Source organism: Oncorhynchus gorbuscha, linkage group LG17 (assembly GCF_021184085.1).
Source record: "Oncorhynchus gorbuscha isolate QuinsamMale2020 ecotype Even-year linkage group LG17, OgorEven_v1.0, whole genome shotgun sequence".
NCBI lineage: Eukaryota > Metazoa > Chordata > Actinopteri > Salmoniformes > Salmonidae > Oncorhynchus > Oncorhynchus gorbuscha.
Genome location: NC_060189.1, coordinates 21,363,108 through 21,382,768, shown reverse-complemented (window position 1 = coordinate 21,382,768; position 19,661 = coordinate 21,363,108). Strand labels below are relative to the sequence as shown.

The 19,661-nt window shown below is 43.2% G+C and overlaps 1 protein-coding gene across 4 annotated transcripts in view; it reads left to right on the top strand.

The window, feature by feature from the left end:
• Positions 1-18,804, top strand: part of LOC124001553 (uncharacterized protein KIAA1522 homolog) — a 62,693-nt gene extending 43,889 nt beyond the window's left edge. For 3 of the 4 annotated variants that reach the window (XM_046308439.1, XM_046308442.1, XM_046308440.1), the window contains 6 exons: positions 12,028-12,168; positions 12,297-12,340; positions 12,483-12,639; positions 12,825-12,938; positions 13,097-16,561; positions 16,665-18,804. In XM_046308439.1, coding sequence (XP_046164395.1) covers positions 12,028-12,168; positions 12,297-12,340; positions 12,483-12,639; positions 12,825-12,938; positions 13,097-16,561; positions 16,665-16,732 — 3,989 coding nt within the window. In that variant the 3' untranslated portion in view covers positions 16,733-18,804. The remainder of the gene's footprint in view (positions 1-12,027; positions 12,169-12,296; positions 12,341-12,482; positions 12,640-12,824; positions 12,939-13,096; positions 16,562-16,664) is intronic. The other variant, XM_046308443.1, reaches the window with a different exon arrangement.
• The last annotated feature ends 857 nt before the right edge of the window (positions 18,805-19,661 follow it).

The following is a 19,661-nucleotide window of genomic DNA, read 5'->3' as shown; positions in this document are numbered from 1 at the left end:
ATTGAGCTGGAGGTATCCATTATTTTATCTGCAACAGGTCAAGCACAGTCTGTCGCTTGTACAGCCTGGTCTCATAGACTAGTACATTTAAATCCGGGACACTCAAATTTGTATGATGTTATGTTTGGTATGGTTGCATAAGATAGAAGGTTATTTCTAAAATAAAAACGAAGTAAGGTGGTTGGTCGGGTGCGTGTTTGAATCTCAACACTGACAACTTTAGCATTTTATCTAGTTAGCAACTATCCAACTACTTACTACTTTTTAGCTACTTTGCAACTACTTACTACTTTTTAGCTACTTTGCAACTGCTTAGCACATTAGCTAACTATAACCTTCTAACCTTAACCCTTATTCCTTAACCCTAAATTTAACCCCTAACCTCAAGCTAATGTTAGTATTAGCCACTTAGCTAACATTAGCCACAACATATTGAAATTTGCAACACATTTGTTTTGCAAAATTCAGAACATATTGTTTTGTTTACATTCAATAGCATCTATGCATCACATGATTATGCATAGTATTGACATCAGATGGAAGGACCAAGGATGGTAAATAAATGATTCTGGCAGTGTCTGTTTGTGCGAAGTTGAGGATCTTAGACTTGTATGTTATGGTGCTGGCAAGACAACTGGGAACTCAGGAAAAAAATGAGATTGAATCATGACGTCGGTGTCACACCCTGACCGTAGACAGCTATTTATGTCTCTATTTTGGTTTGGTCAGGGTGTGATTTGGGTGGGCATTCTATGTTCATTTTTCTATGTTTTGTATTTCTTTGTTTTGGCCGAGTATGGTTCTCAATCAGGGACAGCTGTCTATCGTTGTCTCTGATTGGGAACCATACTTAGGCAGCCCTTTTCCCACCTGTCTTGGTGTATAGTTAACTTTGGTTGCGGCACATAGCCCTTAAGCTTTGCGGTTCTTTTGTATTGTTTTTGTTGACGACATTTACAAAATAAAAAGTAATGTACGCTCACCACTCTGCGCTTTGGTCCACTTCCTTCAACAATGGCCGAGACAGTCGGCGATATTCAGGTCGGAAAGCCGGAGCTCTAGAAAGAGGCTTGAGTCCTCAAACTAAAATTCAGAGTTGGATGAATATTCAAAATTAATTTCCCCAGTCGGAGCTCTTTTTTTTCCATTTTTTTTTCAAGGTTCCCAGTTTTCTTGAAAGCACTGAAGCCCGAAGCAGGAGATTTCCAACTTCCCAGTTGTTCTGAACTCGGTATTAGACTCAACGTTCATGTCTGTTGATAGAATTGGTTTCAGACTGTTGAAGGTACAAGCACCAAGAACCAGGATTGTTGCTGTTATTGTACCGTGTGACTTACTGAACACTGGAATTGTGATATAATAATTTCCAAGCCGGTTTAGAGAAAGCAATTGTATCAGTAGAGAATGTACAGGAAAAAGTGTGGGGGAAAAAATAATTGCTGCAGTGTAGCCGTTAATGTTGATGATGATTGAGTACATGATGCACATTCTTTTAATGTTCTGTATTGTGTTGTGTTTTATGTTTTGTATGGACTGTGGACCCCAAGAAGAATCATTTCTGCGTTAGCAGTAGCTAATAAAAATCCTAATAATATAGTATGGCGAAGCATGTAATAACATTTACATTTGAATATTTGGGAATATTAGTCAGCACACCCTGATTTTGAGGAGATCAGATTGTGTCTATACAGTGCCAGCATGCATGCCCTCTAGTCCTATCTGTATGATGTGTTGGGGTTGGATTTCATCAATCATTGAGTCTAATGCTTAGTTTAATCATTACCTGGCCAAGCCTCGTGGTGTTCAACAACCGTTATTATTTATGAAATCATACAGCATTTATTGAAATGTTACACAGATACGTTACACTTTCTTCTCACACACTACTGTCACGGCAGGAAATGTATTTAAAACTCCAGTCCACAAACTAGTTTCATGATGATTGCATTATAGGAAGTTGTGAGTCTTCAGTGGACATTGTGGTGGTACTTTAATCTAAAAAGATATGCATATTTTTATGCACGACTTCATGCATGGCATGCTAGAGAAATAGAGCAATGCAGCTTTAGTTTATGTCAATCCCACTCTGACAAAATGGTCACTTAAAGTCGAGGTGGTTACTGGGGTAATTGTTTTTCCTTCCCAGAACGCACAGTTTTTTTCATGCCCTCAAGGCATGAGGTAGGGATAAGCAGCATGTACATGTGCACACAGAGAGAGACCTGCCCAGTGGAACCTCGCCACCCAGCATTCCCACTGTGCTGCTGCTTCTACACCCGTTGCAGGTTACTGAGAATACTGACTTCTGCAGGCATTGTGCATGGAGGAGTAATGGTCCCAGATCAGTTTATTCTTCTTGTCTTAGATACACTTAAACGGAGGTCTAGGGTATCTACCACGGTGTATTACATATCTGTGTTGTACTACACATAGACCTACAATAAACGTAATACATTCAATTATGATCAAGCAGTGTTTGTTTTAGTATTACTAATAATGAAGTATTTATTTTCCTGAATGTTTTTCTAAAACAGCTTGCCATAGGACATCTGTAAAGCATGGAAGCTTAACACTTGTCCTTGAGGGCCTAGTGTCTCCTGACAGTCTGGAAAGTTCTCCCTGCTGGTCTAGTAATGTAAATGTTGAGCTCCTGAGTGATTGTGTGACCTGTATAGCTGCGCCTTGAAGAAATGTGCGTGCCCTAGCAAGTCTGACTGAATTTTTCACATTCTCCTTCGTTCTCCTGCATTCTTTTTAATGGGCTTTTATCTGGTGCTTATCACTAGCTAAGCCCTTTGCTGTGGTGCTGCCTGGCAGGGATGTGGGGAACACTCCTGACCTTTAAGTGTTTTTAATTAGAGAACGACAGGGAAGTACTCTGGTCTGTTACACAGGATCTCTGGCTTTAATTGATGTAATTACTGTGATTATCACATTTACTGTGTCTGGCTACTAATTCTGAAATTTGTGTGAGCTCAAGTCATTAGGGGTGTGTGTGTAGTTGAATGTGTTTATTCACGGCATGCATGTGTGCTGACATGTTAAAACCTGAGGGATTGTCATGGCCTGTAGTGTCTGAAGATGAAATGGACTGGAACGAGGCAGACCAGACATCTGCAGGTATATCTATTACACAGGCTCATATCTACCTGCCTACCTCGTAAGAGAAGTCTTCTTCATCGTAAGAGGGCACTGTTGAATGTTTGTTCCTAGTTTCACCAGAGGCCAAGTGTTGTGTAAAACTCAGTGGGCCACAAGCTTAGACCTGGACTCATAAATTCTCTCACACAGTAGAGGTCGACCGATTATGATTTTTCCAACGCCGATACCGATTATTGGAGGACCAAAAAAAAGCTGATACCGATTAATCGGCCAATTTTTATATATATATTTGTATAATGACAATTGCAACAATACTGAATGTGTCACGTTCTGACCTTTATTTCCTTTGTTTTGTCTTTATTTAGTATGGTCAGGGCGTGAGTTGGGGTGGGCAGTCTATGTTTTGTGTTTCTATGTTAGGTTTCTGTTTCGGCCTAGTATGGTTCTCAATCAGAGGCAGGTGTCGTTAGTTGTCTCTGATTGAGAATCATACTTAGGTAGCCTGGGTTTCACTGTCGGATTGTGGGTGTTTGTTTCCGTGTGAGTGTTTTTCGCCACACGGTACTGTTTCGGTTTGGTTTATTTCACGTTATCGTTTATTGTTTTGTATTTCATAGTGTTCAGTGCTTTTCTTATTAAAATCGCCATGAACATTTACCACTCCACATCTTGGTCCGATCCTTACTCCTCTTCAGACGAGGAGGAAATCTGCCGTTACAGAAACACCCACCAACAGAGGACCAAGCGGCGTGGTAATGGGCAACAGCGGCTGAAGACACAGGACTCATGGACTTGGGAGGAAATTCTAGATGGGAGAGGACCCTGGGCACAGCCAGGGGAATATCGCCGCCCCAAAGCAGAGCTGGAGGCAGCGAAGGCAGAGAGGCGCTGGTATGAGGAGGCAGCACGGCGGTGCGGTTGGAAGCCTGAGAGTCAGCCCTAAAAATGTCTTGGGGGTGGCACACAGGGAGTGTGGCGAAGCCAGGTAGGAGACCTGCACCAACTTCCTGTGCTTACCGGAGAGAGAGAGGGACCGGGCAGACAACGTGTTATGCGGTGGAGCGCACAGTTTCCCCAGTGCGTGTGCATAGCCCGGTGCGGTACATTTCAGCTCCTCGTATCGGCCGGGCTAGAGTGGGCATCGAGCCAGGTGCCATGAAGCCGGCTTTACGCATCTGGTCTCCAGTGCATCTCCTCGGGCCGGCATACATGGCACCAGCCTTACGCATGGTAAGCGCCTTAGCCAGGAGCTGCCTGAGCCGTCAGTCAGCCAGGACCTGCCAGAGCCGCCAGCCAGCCAGGAGCTGCCAGAGCCGCCAGCCAGCCAGGCGCTGCCGGAGTCTCCCGCCTGTCCAGTGCTGCCGGAATTCCCCGTTCATTCGGGACTATACTTATTTTCCACCATAATTTACAAATCAATTCATTAAAAATCCTACAATGTGATTTTCTGTTTTTTTTTTAATTTTGTCTGTCATAGTTGAAGTGTACCTATGATGAAAATGACAGGCCTCTCTCATCTTTTTAAGTGGGAGAACTTGCACAATTGGTGGCTGACTAAATACTTTTTTGCCCCACTGTATGTGGGAACTCCTTCAAGATTGTTGGAAAAACATTCAAGGTGAAGCTGGTTGGGAGAATACTAAGAGTGTGCAAAGCTATCATCAAGGCAAAGGGTGGCTACTTTGAAGATTCTCAAATATACAATATATTTGGATTTAACCATTTTTGGTTACTACATGTTATTTTATAGTTTTGATTTCTTCACTATTATTCTACAATGTAGAAAATAAAGAAAAATACTTGAATGAGTAGGTGTGTCCAAACTTTTGACTGGTGCTGTGCATAAAAAATAAAATGTCTTGTACACAAAATTGGTGACACACGTGTCCTTCACTATAAAAGGTGCAAAAATAGAAATAAGCAAAACTATTTACAAATGGTGTTAGTTTTACATCCCAGGTGTAGAAGGTTAGATTTAACTATCACTGTTTCAACCCCCCCCCCCCCCCCCTGTGTTTTGTGGAATGCTTGCACTGCTTCTCTTTGTCTTTTGGCATGTGTGTTGTGGAGAAAGAAAGCATTTTACTGCATTTTACTGTCCACAAAGTGGAGGGGAGCTGGTAGTAGCCTATCAGGGCATCATATAGGTTGACACCCCCCCATGCTGGCATTGTAGGCCTTCACAGAAACAGGAATGGGGACATTCTTCCTTTTTCACTGTCCTTGACAGACATTGTTGTTATTGAATGCCTTATGCTGTGTGGTGAGCATGGTTACTTCCCTAGTGTCCTTCCATTTCACAAAAAGCTGATTCTGTTCGGACGAATGTGCCACAGACCCTATTGTCTTTTTCAAGAGGTCTATGAAAGTGGATGTAGAATCATCAGACGGGGTGATTGACATAGCAGCGGGGGGGTGAAGACCTTGATCGGCGGGGGCGCTTACTGGAGAGGGGTGGCTCCCAAATGTCATCATCCAAATCCTCTACATCCTCCGCTCTGTGGTGTATAAAATAAAGGGACATATTGTTGTAAGACACACAGAATTACAGTTGACTAAATTTACAAAACAACATTACTGTAATGTAAAAACACCAAGCCTAAACTTTATCTGTACAGTGACTCACATAGGTGTGAAGCACACACACACAATGCAAACAGTAACACCTTGGAGACAAAGGCAGAGGTGAGAACCACAAATAAACAATGGCTATGAGAGTTTAGTGGCCTCTCCAAAGTTACAAGGGTGAAACTTAGAACAGCAAACAATTAACTAATATGAAACATTGACAATAACTGGCCAGGTCGCAGTTGTAAATGAGAACTTGTTCTCAACTAGCTTACCTGGTTAAATAAAGGTGAAATAAAAAAACATTTACAAATGTAAAACTACTTTGGAATTATATAACGTAGGACAACGTAACAAGTAAATTCTATGTAAACTAAATCCAAAGCCCAAGAAGCAGACGACTTAATATCATAAATTAGCTAAAAGAAAGTCATGAAAATAATTTACTTACAGATCTAAAAGTGGATCCAAACCTTCTAGAAAGCAATCTTCATCGGCCGTGTCAAAATACTAGTTCTCCCAAATCGCTCCCCTGTTCCGAACCAGTATTGTATTCAAAGCTTCTATGTCAGTATACTTAATCATAGCTGCCTTTTTTTAGCTTCCTGTTCAATATTCTTAGTTTTACGATTATTTCCCCCCCTTGAGAAGCAATCTTTTATGCTAAAGCAAAGAAATATGTTTACAATGTAGCGTACAATGTAGCGAGTCAGGTAGCAATAGTTCGCATTAAAGGTTCTAGGCCTTGCTTTGTCCCACCCAAGTCAACTGCATATCCCTGGAAAGCTTATCTCATTGGCTACAAGACTGTCAATGTGCCAAAGTAGCCAATTCCCTGTGTAATGGATGCCTACATTTGTAAGTTGGCAATGTCATAGTTTTGATGCGCAAAGATATAGTCACTTGGGGGACGTTCGATGTTGCCATTAAGTCATACATCATCAGATAACATTGGTAATAGGCTAGATTTGTTCATACCAACCTAAGGATTCATTTTATAATCTCCATGTAGCTATAGCTCAAATACAGACCAAATTGAAGCTTACCTTGTAAAGATCTCAAACTGCTCTTAAACGCTAGTAAAACTAAATGCATGCTTTTCAACCGATCGCTGCCCGCACCCGCCCGCCTGACTAGCATCACTACTCTGGACGGTTCTGACTATGTGGACAACTACAAATACCTAGGTGTCTGGTTAGACTGTGAACTCTCCTTCCAGACTCATATTAAACATCTCCAATCCAAAATTAAATCTAGAGTCGGCTTCCTATTTTGCAACAAAGCCTCCTTCACTCACACTGCCAAACATACCCTCGTAAAACTGACTATCCTAACGATCCTTGACTTCTGCGATGTCATTTACAAAATAGCCTCCAACACTCTACTCAGAAAACTGGATGCAGTATATCACAGTGCCATCCGCTTTGTCACCAAAGCTCCATATACAACCCACCACTGCGACCTGTATGCTCTCGTCGGCTGGTCCTCGCTACATATTCGTCGTCAGACCCACAGGCTCCAGGTCATCTATAAGTCTTTGCTAGGTAAAGCTCCGCCTTATCTCAGCTCACTGGTCACCATAACAACACCCACCTGTAGCACACGCTCCAGCAGGTATTGGTCACTGGTCATCCCCAAAGCCAACACCTACTTTGGCCACCTTTCCTTCCAGTTCTCTGCTGCCAATGACTGGAATGAATTAAAAAAATCGCTGAAGTTGGAGACTTATATCTTTCTCACTAACTTTAAACATCAGCTCTCTGAGCAGCTTACCGATTGCTGCAGCTGTGCACAGCCCATCTTATCGACTTACCTCATCCTCATATTGTTTTTATTTACTTTTTTGCTCTTTTGCCACTAGCATTTCCACTTCCACATCATCATCTGCACATCTATCACTCCAGTGTTAATTTGCTAAATTGTAATTACTTCGCCACTATGGCCTATTTATTGCCTTACCACCTCACGCCATTTGCACACACTGTATATAGACTTTTTCTATTGTGTTATTGACTGTACGTTTGTTTATTCCATGTGTAACTTTGTGTTGTTATCTGTGTCGCACTGCTTTGCTTTTTCTTGGCCAGGTCGCAGTTGTGAATAAGAACTTGTTCTCAACTGGCCTACCTGGTTTAAATAAAGGTGGAATATATTTTTTTGCTGCTTGGTGAAAACGTGTAAAATAAACATTTTGACTCTTGTGGCTGGTGATCAATAACAGTAGGTCACAGGCAGACAAATAAGGCATCATCATGATCTGTGGAGTCCTGGCTTTCGGTGTGAATCGACGTGTTCCGTCTTTATTTTGTTTACTCTCCAGAACTCTAAACGGAATTTAGGTTGTAGCCATCTTGAAATGAGGTCCTCGGCTCGGCCTGCTCTTATATATTTGTATGGCCAAATATGGTTTTAAGTCCTACCAAAGGTTTTAAGGCATACATCAATAGCCAAGATACTCAGCTTTCCGCAGACACCCTGCTTTTGCAGATAGGGGCTACCGTTCTCATAGCAGACTGAATTGAATAAAACAATCTAATAAGGTCCCCAAATATGGGACCAAACATTTAGGAGGTTAAAAGTCTGTAGGATCTGGCAGACAGCAGCAGATCGAACATTCACAGCAGCAAAACATGTCTGTCTGTCCATTGCTTTCTCAAAACACAGAGAGGCATGTTAGGACAGAGTCAGCTGTGTTTGTGTGCACCATATGAAGTCTACCTGTGTCAGAATGTATCAGCGCCAACCTGATGACTGCTAGATCCTGGGTAACAGGCGAGAACTCATTCTGATGATTTCCCTCTCGCCTAATCTGACTCATTAAATAGACTCTGTTACTGGTTGAATAATCATGTCATTGACTTAATTACTGAAAGACTAATACCTACCCTTCAGAAAGTATTCGTACCAGTTGACTTATTCCACATTTTGTTGTGTTACTGCCTGAATTCAAAATGGATTCAATATAATTTTTTTCTTACCCACCTACTTACCATACCCCATACTGAGTGAAAACGTGTTTTTAGAAATGTTAGCAAATGTATTGATAATGAAATACAGAAATATCTCATTTATATAAATATACACACCACTGAGTCTATACTTTGTAGAACCATTTACCAATAGTGGCCCTTCTTTGCGAGGCATTGGAACACCTAGCTGGTCTTTGGTTGAATTTGTCTTTGAAATTCACTGCTCCACTGAAGGACCTTACAGATATTTATTTGTATGTGTGGGGTACAGAGATGGGGTAGTCATTCACAAATCATGTGCAACACTTATTGCACAGAGAGTGAGTCCATGCAACTTATTATGTGACTTCAGCTCATTTTTACTCCTGAACTTATTTAGGCTTGGCATAACAAAGGGGTTGAATACTTATTGACTCAAGATATTTCAGCTTTCAATTTGTAATTCATTTCAAAATCTTTCTTAAAACATAATTTCACTTTTACATTATGGGCGATTATGTGTAGGCCAGTGACACAAAATCTACATTTAATCCATTTTAAATGCAGGCTGTAACACAACAAAATGTGGAAAAAGTGAAGGGGTGTGAATTAATTTTGAAGGCACTTTACCATTAGTTTGCATTATCGACTAGAGATGTAACTGTAATGCAAAGGGACACAGTTAAATGCTCAGCATTGTTCTCTACATTCAATTATGTGTCAAATGTAGTGTACATTCATAATATCACACAATCTCACATGTTATTTGTATTTCATTGAGTCTGTAAGCTGATCTTTGATGTCGGAGCATTAAGCTGTTAGGTATCATACATATGAGATTGGGTATTGGCACTGAAATCCCTGGAGTAAACATCAGTTTGGGGGCTCACAGGATCAGCCTCCCTCTTAAATCCTACTGGTGTTCCATTAGACTCCAGTGACAGATGGGTTACTACTGTGATTTAATATGAACTGAATTACAATAGGAACAAACAAAAGGCTGTGGGACATCATCAGACCCCCTCCAAATGCTGTGTCTGTCTGCGTGTTTATGGTATTACTATTTCCTATCTGTGTTTCACTGGTGTATTTATATTGTAAATCTATTAGTGATTGTGGCTGTACTTATATTTTTACATTTCCTCCTCCTGTTCCCGTTTTGTCCCGGTCTACAAAGGGCTCATTTCTCGCTTATCCATGAATGACAATGTCATGTTGCTATAATCATAATCAAACAACCAATCTATGCAAAATATTCTGGTAGAGCACAGACAGAGCCACTGATGGTCCACATGATTCATGTTGCCTAAGTTCCATTCATCCTGGTGAAATACCTGGAGCACTGTGTGAAGGTCTGAGTCATACAGCATGATGATAACATGGAAATGTTTTCTGTTTGCTCGAATGTTATACATTCCTTGTCATGTTTGCTCACTGCACAAGGAGGTAAATAGACAATTTTCCCAGGTTGAGATGAAGTTTGTACATTACAGTAGTACACATCTTCAGACATGCCCCATGGGAAGTAAGGAGCATCAGTTGCAGATTTGCTAAACGGATGTAAAGTAGTAAGTGATATTAGCCTCTCCACATAATTCTTGCCAGCAGTAAATTGCAGGGAATGATGTATTCAGTTTATTACTTCAGTCCAATTAGATCCCATTGACCGTGTTGATAGATAGAAGTAGTTAGGTACATGATTTCATTGTGTAACATTTATTATATTGTGTATTCTCTCCCAACAGGATTGATCTTGTTTGATAACTAAAACCTTCATAGTTTCTAGCTCCTTTACTCCACCTTGTGGTTCAGACTTCAAAAGGAACTCGTTCTCCTAGGATTACTATATCTCCTCATCTCCTCTGTCAGTTAGACCAGAGTAGTTTTCAGAAATGGCACAGTAGCTAGTCAATATGATAAGTGGCTGCTTCAAGCAGATAAGAGCTTCAACTGTCTCACCACTTTTCCTCTTTCCCTTTGTGTGTGTCTGATCCCAGCATGGTCGGTGTCATAATCACGTTCTGACCAATCCAGGGTCAGCATGTCCACAAACAAGGAGCAATGGGATCAGTTGCCTGGGGTATGAGGAGGGGGGTGTTTGCGTGAGGGATGGGCAGAATTAGGCTGCTGGGATTAGTGTCTGAGCTCTCATTGTCTAGTGATGGAAGTGTAACCACTAGAATTGGGGAATAATAACAACAACATCAAGCAAGATCTTTTCTACCCGGTTCACTGAATTATTTTGTCTGTATTGGATGTTGATCTACCCTGCATTTTTAGTTCTACTCACTGGGATAGTGTTTTGAATTCCTGTCATTTTTCTAAGGATAAGATATGTTTTTCTAAATTTAAGGGGGGTTATATTACCATGGTGTCTCAGTAGCCATGGTGGTGCTTTTGACTCAGAATGTTTGTCTGCCAGTGCCTTTGCTTTTCAAGAGGAAAGGTGAGTTACAGTGTATAGGCTAAGTACATGGGTTGAGTCCTGGACATTATCAGACAGGGTTTTCATTTATGATACATACCTTGAATTATTGAAGTTGAAGTTTTATGGTCAAGCGAATGTTCCTTCTCTAGGAGATACGGGCAAGGTTAACTGGTTCAATTGATATGAGTTAGAGTGAATTCATTAGTGAATACCTGTTGTCATAGAATGTGTCAAACTATTTGCTATTGGTGTGATACAGAGGCTTGGTAAGCCCTGAAGAGCCATTCTAAACTATCTCGCCTTATGATGTTAAAATGTTGTCTAAATGTATGTTGGTGACTCTGTCACTGAGAGGTATTTACTTAACTGGGCTACTGTAACTGTCTGAAAAACATGTAATTCATCAATCATTCTGACTGAATTGACAGTTTGTGTGAACTTGCTATTGTTAGGAGGATAAAATTAAAAGTGGTCAAAGAGGGTGTATTTCCAGGGTGAACAGCCAGAGATGGTGCTTTATAGCAGGGATCGCTCAGAGCACATGGTCCACAGGACTAATTCCAGCATGGTCTTCCTAGCCCCACAGAACATGTACAGAACATGGCTAAATATAAAGCAGCTTTGATTAACTAAAGATTGCAGGCTTACCACATGGCCACGGCTGCTCCGCACTCTCAGCATTACTTAACTGGTTATCACCTCACTGATCCTAGATCTGTTCAGGACTGCTGTCCTCAAGGGGCACTATCCTGCTACTGTCCTCATGATAACCCTATGACACTGCTACTCTGGATTATATGAGAGTAGGACTGTTTGGGGAATATGTCAATATGTTATGGTTATGTCAATGAAGCCTGCTGGGATTTGTGGTTCATTTATCTTGGTGCAATGTAGTTTTGTCAAATGTATTGTTCATTTGTTTACATATTTCTTTATTTTGTATTATATATCCACTCACATTCTATCTCTTTCTCCTCCCAGCAGTCCCAAAGCAGGAGGATGAGGGGACTCACGTCCCTTCACACGTCCAGGAGAATGTGTTCATCGAGGGCAGCCGGCCCAAGTACCTGGAGGACCTGCACACTGAGGCCCAGGAGGGACTCAAACTTCAGCAGCAAGAAGGTACTAAAGCCCCCTCCAAATCCCTCCGAATACTCACACTTAATCCAACACCTACCCCTGATAAGATTAATGCTTTAAGTGAAGTACTGTGTGGTACTGTATTTGAAATATTTTGACCTTTATTTCAGAAACAAATAATGGGGTGGATTACCAGGATGACCAAAGCATCGCTGTAAGTTTCCCATTCTACATTTCATCCACGGTGCTACATCAAATCACTAAACATTGTCCCATCACAAATTCACACCATTCACAGCTGCTTTAATTAAGTGTATACTAATAATTTACTTTGGAATTTTCTGTGATTTCTACAGTCAACAGTGACCCGGCAGCCTGACGAGACTGAGAGTGACAGTTACAGAGAGAGGAGAGGCTCTTTGTCAGACAGCACTATACTAGATACCATGTCCCAGGTCTCAACGCGCTCCGCTGTCTCCACACGGTCCTCACGGTCAGGACTGACCCGCCAAGGTAACATGACATGATCATAACCAGAAAACAATTCATACTGGAACCACTATAAAACCTTTTTCAACTAGTTTCATTTTCTTTGTCTTCAATGTGTTTTAGAGTAAACACTGGAGTGAAAGCGGCTGTTGTTGGTTTTTGTTGATTTTGACCTAACATTTCTCCTGCTTTTTGTCTCGTTCCACCAGCATCAACCTTCAGGCCCCTGAAGTCAGATAAGAAGCCAGAGAAGACCAAGGCCAGGAGGAGACACAGGAGAACCACAGTTATGGGGATACCACAACACATCCAGAGGGAACTGGGTACGCTACTCATTATTTATGCTCTAAATTAATTGAAATGTTAATATAGACCATTGTGAAGATATCTGTGGATAATTTCACCTTCAATAAAAGCTTATGTGCTTGTATTTGCTTGTGTAGCTGTTTATTCTGATTTGTCCTGTTGTTCCTCACTAAAGGGCTGGATAGAGCATCATGGGCAGCTCGTCGGGTTATAGACGAGGACGGGCTCCATAACTGTGAGAGCCTGGACATCCACACCATTGATGGGCCTCACCTAGCTGATTCCCAGGAGGGTGTGAGGATATATCTCCAGTCTGTAGAAGGCCTGCAGCCCGTTAGTGAGGACCAGGTTCAGAAGTTACCTTCCCGGGCCGGTCACACAGATGACCTGGCTCTCCTCCAGCGCATGGGCCCCCAGCTGTGCGGCCTGAAGAGGCCCAATTCCCTGGCCGTCCCCTGGATGACTACGGTGTCCGGCCTGCCGCACCATCCCCCCAGCCCCGTCATGTCCATGTCCCCCCAGGCCACCTACATGTCTAAGATCATCCCCAATGCCGTGCTGCCACCCTCCATCGACGTGGTGGAGATTAGTCATAACCGCAGCCGGAGCAGTGTCCGTACCGTCAGTAAGAGCAGACTGCTGCTGGCCAGCCCTGCCTCCTCCAGAGCCTCCTCCCGCGCCTCCGCCATGTCCTCCGCCTCCCGATACAACCCACCACACTTCTCTGACAGCTCTGGATGGAGCCACTCTGAGTCCTCTGAGACCCTGGTGTCTGACTCCTCCACTGTCTCCTCCAACAGCACCACCAGACAGGGGGGGGATGGGGAGGGCTCATCCAGGGAGATGGCCCTGGACAGAGAGAGTATCCACTCCTCTGTCAGTAAGGCCTCCAGGACCTCAACCATCAAAGGCAAGGGGAAAGCCAGAGGGGATGATGGCAAACAGGAGGGGCCCTTCATCCGAAGCCTATCTGTGATGAAGTCCAAGAGGGCACCGGCCCCACCCAGCCGCTCCTACTCCTTACACAAGGACAAGATGAAGCGGCGCTCACGAGACCTGACAGACATCAGGGTGGCTGCCCCTGCCCAAAGCAGCCCAGTCCGTGGCGGGGAGGCTAAGGCTGTCAGTGCTGGGGAGACCGGCTCTTCTCCCATGCCCTCCAGCAACAAAAGTAGCCCTGGATACACAGCAGACACCAGCTCTCTGGATGAGTCCTCGGGCTCTGTGACCACCAACTCCTTTAACACCCGACAGCAAGCAGTCAGGGAAGAGGAGAGGAATGAGCAGCCAGGCTCCACAGGCTTCTCTCCCCAGAAACAGATCCCCCAGGAAAACATCCTGAAGAAGACTTTTTCCCCCTCCAGCTGCTATCCCAGCCCGGGTGGCATGCCCACCCTCCCCTCCAAACAGACCCATAACTCATCCCCAGGAAACAAGAGGGGCATCCTGGCTAAACTAGCAAGCATTTTCCCCAAGGCACCATCCTCATCACCTGTTATTCAGCCACAGGCCTCTGACAGCAGCAAGACGCCTCGTCCATCCCCTCCAGTCGACACTGTAACTTCCTCACCTTCAGTCATGGCACTCAGAGAGCTGTTCAACATCCCTCCCCCACCCAAAGTGTGTGCCCCCTCTCCTCCTCCCCCGGAGGTATGGGCACACAACAAGCGCACTTTTGAACTGCTGCTAGGTCCCCCGGCCCCCAACAACACGGATATGGTGGTGCGAAAGAACCCAAAGGATCGACGACAGCAGAGGCAGTCTCCTTCCACATCAAGAGAGGCTTCTGAGTCTGCACCAGAGCAGGAGGCAGGAGGTGTGCTAGATAGGGTCACTGAGCCTCTGTCTAAAGAGCAGACCAGTAATCCAGCAGCACTAACATCTGTGTCAGGAAACGGTCAGGAGAGTCCAAAGGTCCAGGAAAAAGATGGATTGAGTCCAGTGGTTATAGAAGTGGGAGATAAAGGACCGACTCAAATAGAGCCTTCTGAAGGTATGAAAAGGAATAGTGAAGTGGCACAGAAAGTTGAACAAGAGAGGGTACAAGGAAGTCAGTTGGTGGTTGAACCAGAGAAGGTCAAGGTAAGTCAGATGATAGGTAAACTAGAGAAGGTCCAGGCAAGTCGGTTGGTAAATGAAAAGTCAGTGAACGCCTCAGTAGCTCCAGGAAGGGGCCTAGGAAAAGTAAATACAGAAATACAGACTCCTGCTACAGAGAAAAGGACTGAATATCAACTTAAAATGGACACGTTGTCCATGCTTAGCCCTGCTCTAGCACGCGTCTCGCCATCTCCTTCTCCTCCCCCAGCACACTATCCTCCCCTTCCCTCTTCCAAACAGACCCCGCCAGTGACCATACTTGGGGTCCCCTCAGATTCTTCACCCGCTCCAGAGCTCCCACTAGTCTACCCCACTGGGGAATCCTTCTGGCCTCCTCCCCCACCTCCCATGGACTTGGCCACCCTTGGCGATGAGCTTGACCTCCCCCTTCCCCCACCACCCAGTGGTTGTGAGGAGGGGGTTATTATGACAGAACCTGTGCCCCCTGTTTCAGAGGGGACAGTGGGTGCTCCAAACCCTGCCCGACCTGCACCTCAGGAAGTTTCATCTGTACCCCAGGGAATACCGCAGCCCAGTCCAGGGATCACAGAGTGCCAGAACCAAGAGAAGATGTCCCTCAGCAAGAGCTCTCCCACTCCCCCAGAGGAGGCCCCCACTCCTGTGGTCACCCCCTCCCTTCTGCAGATGGTCAAGCTGAGGTCTGTCAATAATGGTGACCAGGGTCTGAAAAGGGACCAGAGTCAGGGACAGAACCATACAGAGGTCACTTTGAGGGCCAAACAACCCAGTAACGGGGAGGCTCCACAGAAGCCTATTCGAAGGTCTCTGATCATGACAGCTCCCCCTCCCACTGTCACATCCCCACCTACTACTGTTGTCTCACAACTTCCCACAGCCACTGTCCCGGAGGCAGCCCTAACCTCAGCCACTGTCCCGGAGGCAGCCCTAACCTCAGCCACTGTCCCAGAGGCAGCCCTAATCTCAGCCACTGTCCCAGAGGCAGCCCTAACCTCAGCCACTGTCCCAGAGGCAGCCCTAACCTCAGCCACTGTCCCAGAGGCAGCCCTAACCTCAGTCCCAACCACAACCACAGCCAAGTTCCAGCCCAGCATAGTTAATTTACCCTCAAAGTCCTCTACTGTCACCTCTCCTACAAGTAAGTCTCCTTCTGCCTCAGTCACCATGAGAATGCAGGAGGCCATTCGCTTGAGGACAGAGGCCAGAAGTAAAGAGGGGCCTCCCTCTCATCTCAGCCTGCACTCCCCAACTTCCCCAACAGGTCTCAAGTTCCCCTCATCTACCGCCAGTTTCATCTTCGCCAAGAGCACAAAGAAGGTTGTCATAGAAACCCTCTCAAACCCTGAGGCCCAGGCCAATCTCACAAAGAAGCTGGTGGCAGAGCTTTCATCTATGTCCAATCCATCCAAGTCCATAGAAACACAGAAGGAGGTGGCAGTCAAGGTTCCGCCACCTGTGGCAAGGAAACCCAGGCTTAAGGTCACAGATGCAGAGCCCAGTGTGGAGACTGAGCATGTGCAAACTGCGGGACAGGAAGCACAGCCAGCAGACAACACTGAGGGTAAGGGATCTGTGATTCTGACACATCCATACTTGCCTCCATTGTTACAGCTATTATCCATTCATGTTGATCTGATCTGACTTATCTTTCTCTCCTGTCAAAGGTGCTCCAGAGGCTCCAAACGGGACAGCAGTTAGTGTTGAAGTGTCACCACCATCATCATCCACATGAGCAACACTGCCACTTGGCAAGGACTAATCATTCACAAAGACAGACAGACTTTTACCTGTAAATTGAGAAGACCCAATGTGTCAAACACCATATGTCAATCACAATATGCAAGCGGGAGAGAGATGGATCAAGGGGTGAGTGGATGAGAACTACAGAGCCTTCTGAAGGCAAGGCAACAGGACATAGCTAAATGTTGCCCTGTCAACAACAACAAAAACAATCATTTGAGTTTATATGAAAATGGTGTTGGTCTTTAATTTCTCTAATGCTATTTTTTTCTATTTTATAGTATTTTTCTTTGCCAGAAGGACTTCTTACTGGTCTGATTAACAATAGACAGCCATGGACAGCATTCTGGTCTAGTCTAGGTTGCCCTCTACTGTCAACTATGGAATGTTACAGCTACTGCCGTTTGGTACACAAAACAATGAGAAGTTTTATAATCCACTTGTCTGGATTATATACCAGAATGTTGTATTTTTATATATTCATATCATTATAAGATCATGCACTATTAAATTGTGTTAAGTTCCCATTTCATCCTTCATGTTTTTGCATTAAACATTATTTACCTAATATCTTTTTCCTGTAAACATCTTCCATTGCATTTTGGGAGAAAATAATTTTTTTTTTCTTTTGTTCTACGTTTCAATATATGTCAATATTTTATGAAGTCCTCTGATGTCATCATATTTTCTTATCTTCTAGCAACTAAAATGATGTCATCAGAACGGGATGATGTCATTTGTTCTGAGGATGAGAATCATATTCATGCTGAGAATCCCAATTTACATGTTCATGTTTTGTTTCTCTGTTGTTGATATGAATGTTCATAGATTTGTACTGGAAGCTCACCCTTTGTGTAAATCAAATCTCAGTCTTTCACTAGGAGTATTTGGACAAATAGGTATTTGTCTTGTTTTTAATTACTTGTCCCTCAGATTTAGATACACTTCCTTTCAACCAGATAGGAACTATATTATACATAGCATTTATGTTGCTAAATTGTCCAGAAATTGGGATATTCCTCAACTGAATTGAAATCTGCTTTGGAAGTACTAAATATTATTCAAAGTGATTTCAATGATAAAAGATTATGAACATTTATTAAGTATAGTTTCACTTATTTCAATATAACCGAATAAATTGATTTATTCACAATGAATGAATTCAGCCATATCATTATTTCTACCCTGTTTCTGAAACATTTTGAGAAAAGTTCTGTCAATATTTTATCAGTCAGTTAGATCCATTTATGTGAGACACACACACACACACACACACTTCCTGCTCTCGGGTTTCCCCCAGGTTTGTACCTTTTCCGTCTTATCAGGATGTTGAAACTTCACATTCACACTCGTCTGGTTTTCCAGTGTCCATCTTAGACGCATCTTTTGACAGTCTGTTGACAGTCATAATTTAGACAAATTATTGAATAGATTGACTGTATATGTAATGCATATTTTAATATGGTTATTATTTAGATTTGACATAATATATTGTTTATGTTTGAATGTTTGTTTTGTCTGTCTCCTGGGTAATGTGTCAAACCTTGACAGGGGTAACAAAATAATCTGTTTCCCTTTGTCGAGGTTTATTTTTAAACCAGATGTTTATTGTATTATTGTTGCTGAGCTGCTATATAAACTCTTATTAGAGGGCATGTCTGAGAATCCATGGGGAATAAGGGATTGAATTTATGTGAGTGGATGGATCTCTGTTGGGGCTTAAAACTAAATGCCTTGATATGAATTGGGGTGGATCTTGATTTACAATGACAAATGAATAAGCAGGTCATAGAAGATACTAGAATAACTTGTGTCACTGACGTTGTGTGTCATTTGGCGGACTCTAGCTTCTGTCACAGGCTTTCACCTCATCGAGAGGGAAGCCCGGGCGAGGCGGAGTCAGTGACAAAGAGTTACAGTAAGTGCATGGAGTATCAGTAGGTCATTCATTCCTCAGCATAAACTGTAAAATACCAGTGCCTGGACTGCTTCTAATTCACTGAAGGACTTATTTTATTGTGTAGCATTGCTGGTTGAATAAAGTCAACTCTGTCATGACCTGGACATCATGAATCACTCAAAGGATTTTTTGTTTCTCTCCAGTTATTTAAGACAGTGGTTCACAAATGTTTTGCTTTATGACCCACCAATTTAAGTGTCTGTTGAGTCGTGACCCAGCATAAATGGTTGAGTGGTGAAAAAACATACCCAGAACATAGAATAAATATAGAAAAGGTATTCATAAAACCCTCAAAACATTACTGAATGTAGATTTGAGTATGGGTTCTAGAGACAAAAAAATAAATAATACTATATAATAATCGCATTGTAAAAATGCACAAAAAATATCATCCTGCAAACCAGTTTGGGAACCACTGATTTTAAGACTTCCTTCTCTGGTAAGACTCACTTCTATGGTACTCCTGGTTTTACTATCAATGGGGACTAACTACATTGGTGAAAGACTGTCTGTGTCCCTGTCGCTGTAGTTGAATTTGAGATATACAGTATTATGTTATTTTGTTATGAGTTAACACATCACTAGTGCCAATGATTTACCATATTACTGTTTAGGTAATAAATAATATGTTGTTTACCAGTTAAAACCCACAGTCTTTCTCAAACATTAAGTGTGTGCTGAATTTACCACTATCCAGAGTGGTTAGTAAAACTGTTTGTGTTACTGTGTCTGTAGATACGTTTACTGCAGGAGGTTGGTGATATCTTAATTGGGGAGGATGAGCTTGTGGTAATGCTCGGAGTGGAATTAATGGAATGGTATCAAACACATGGTTTCCAGTCATTATGAGCCGTCCTCCCCTCAGCAGGCTCCACTGGTTTCAGATCTCTGTTCCCAGTCTGTCCAAGCTTGCCATCCATGTTGGAGATGTAGTCCTGGACTGCAGCTTCCCTGACTGACT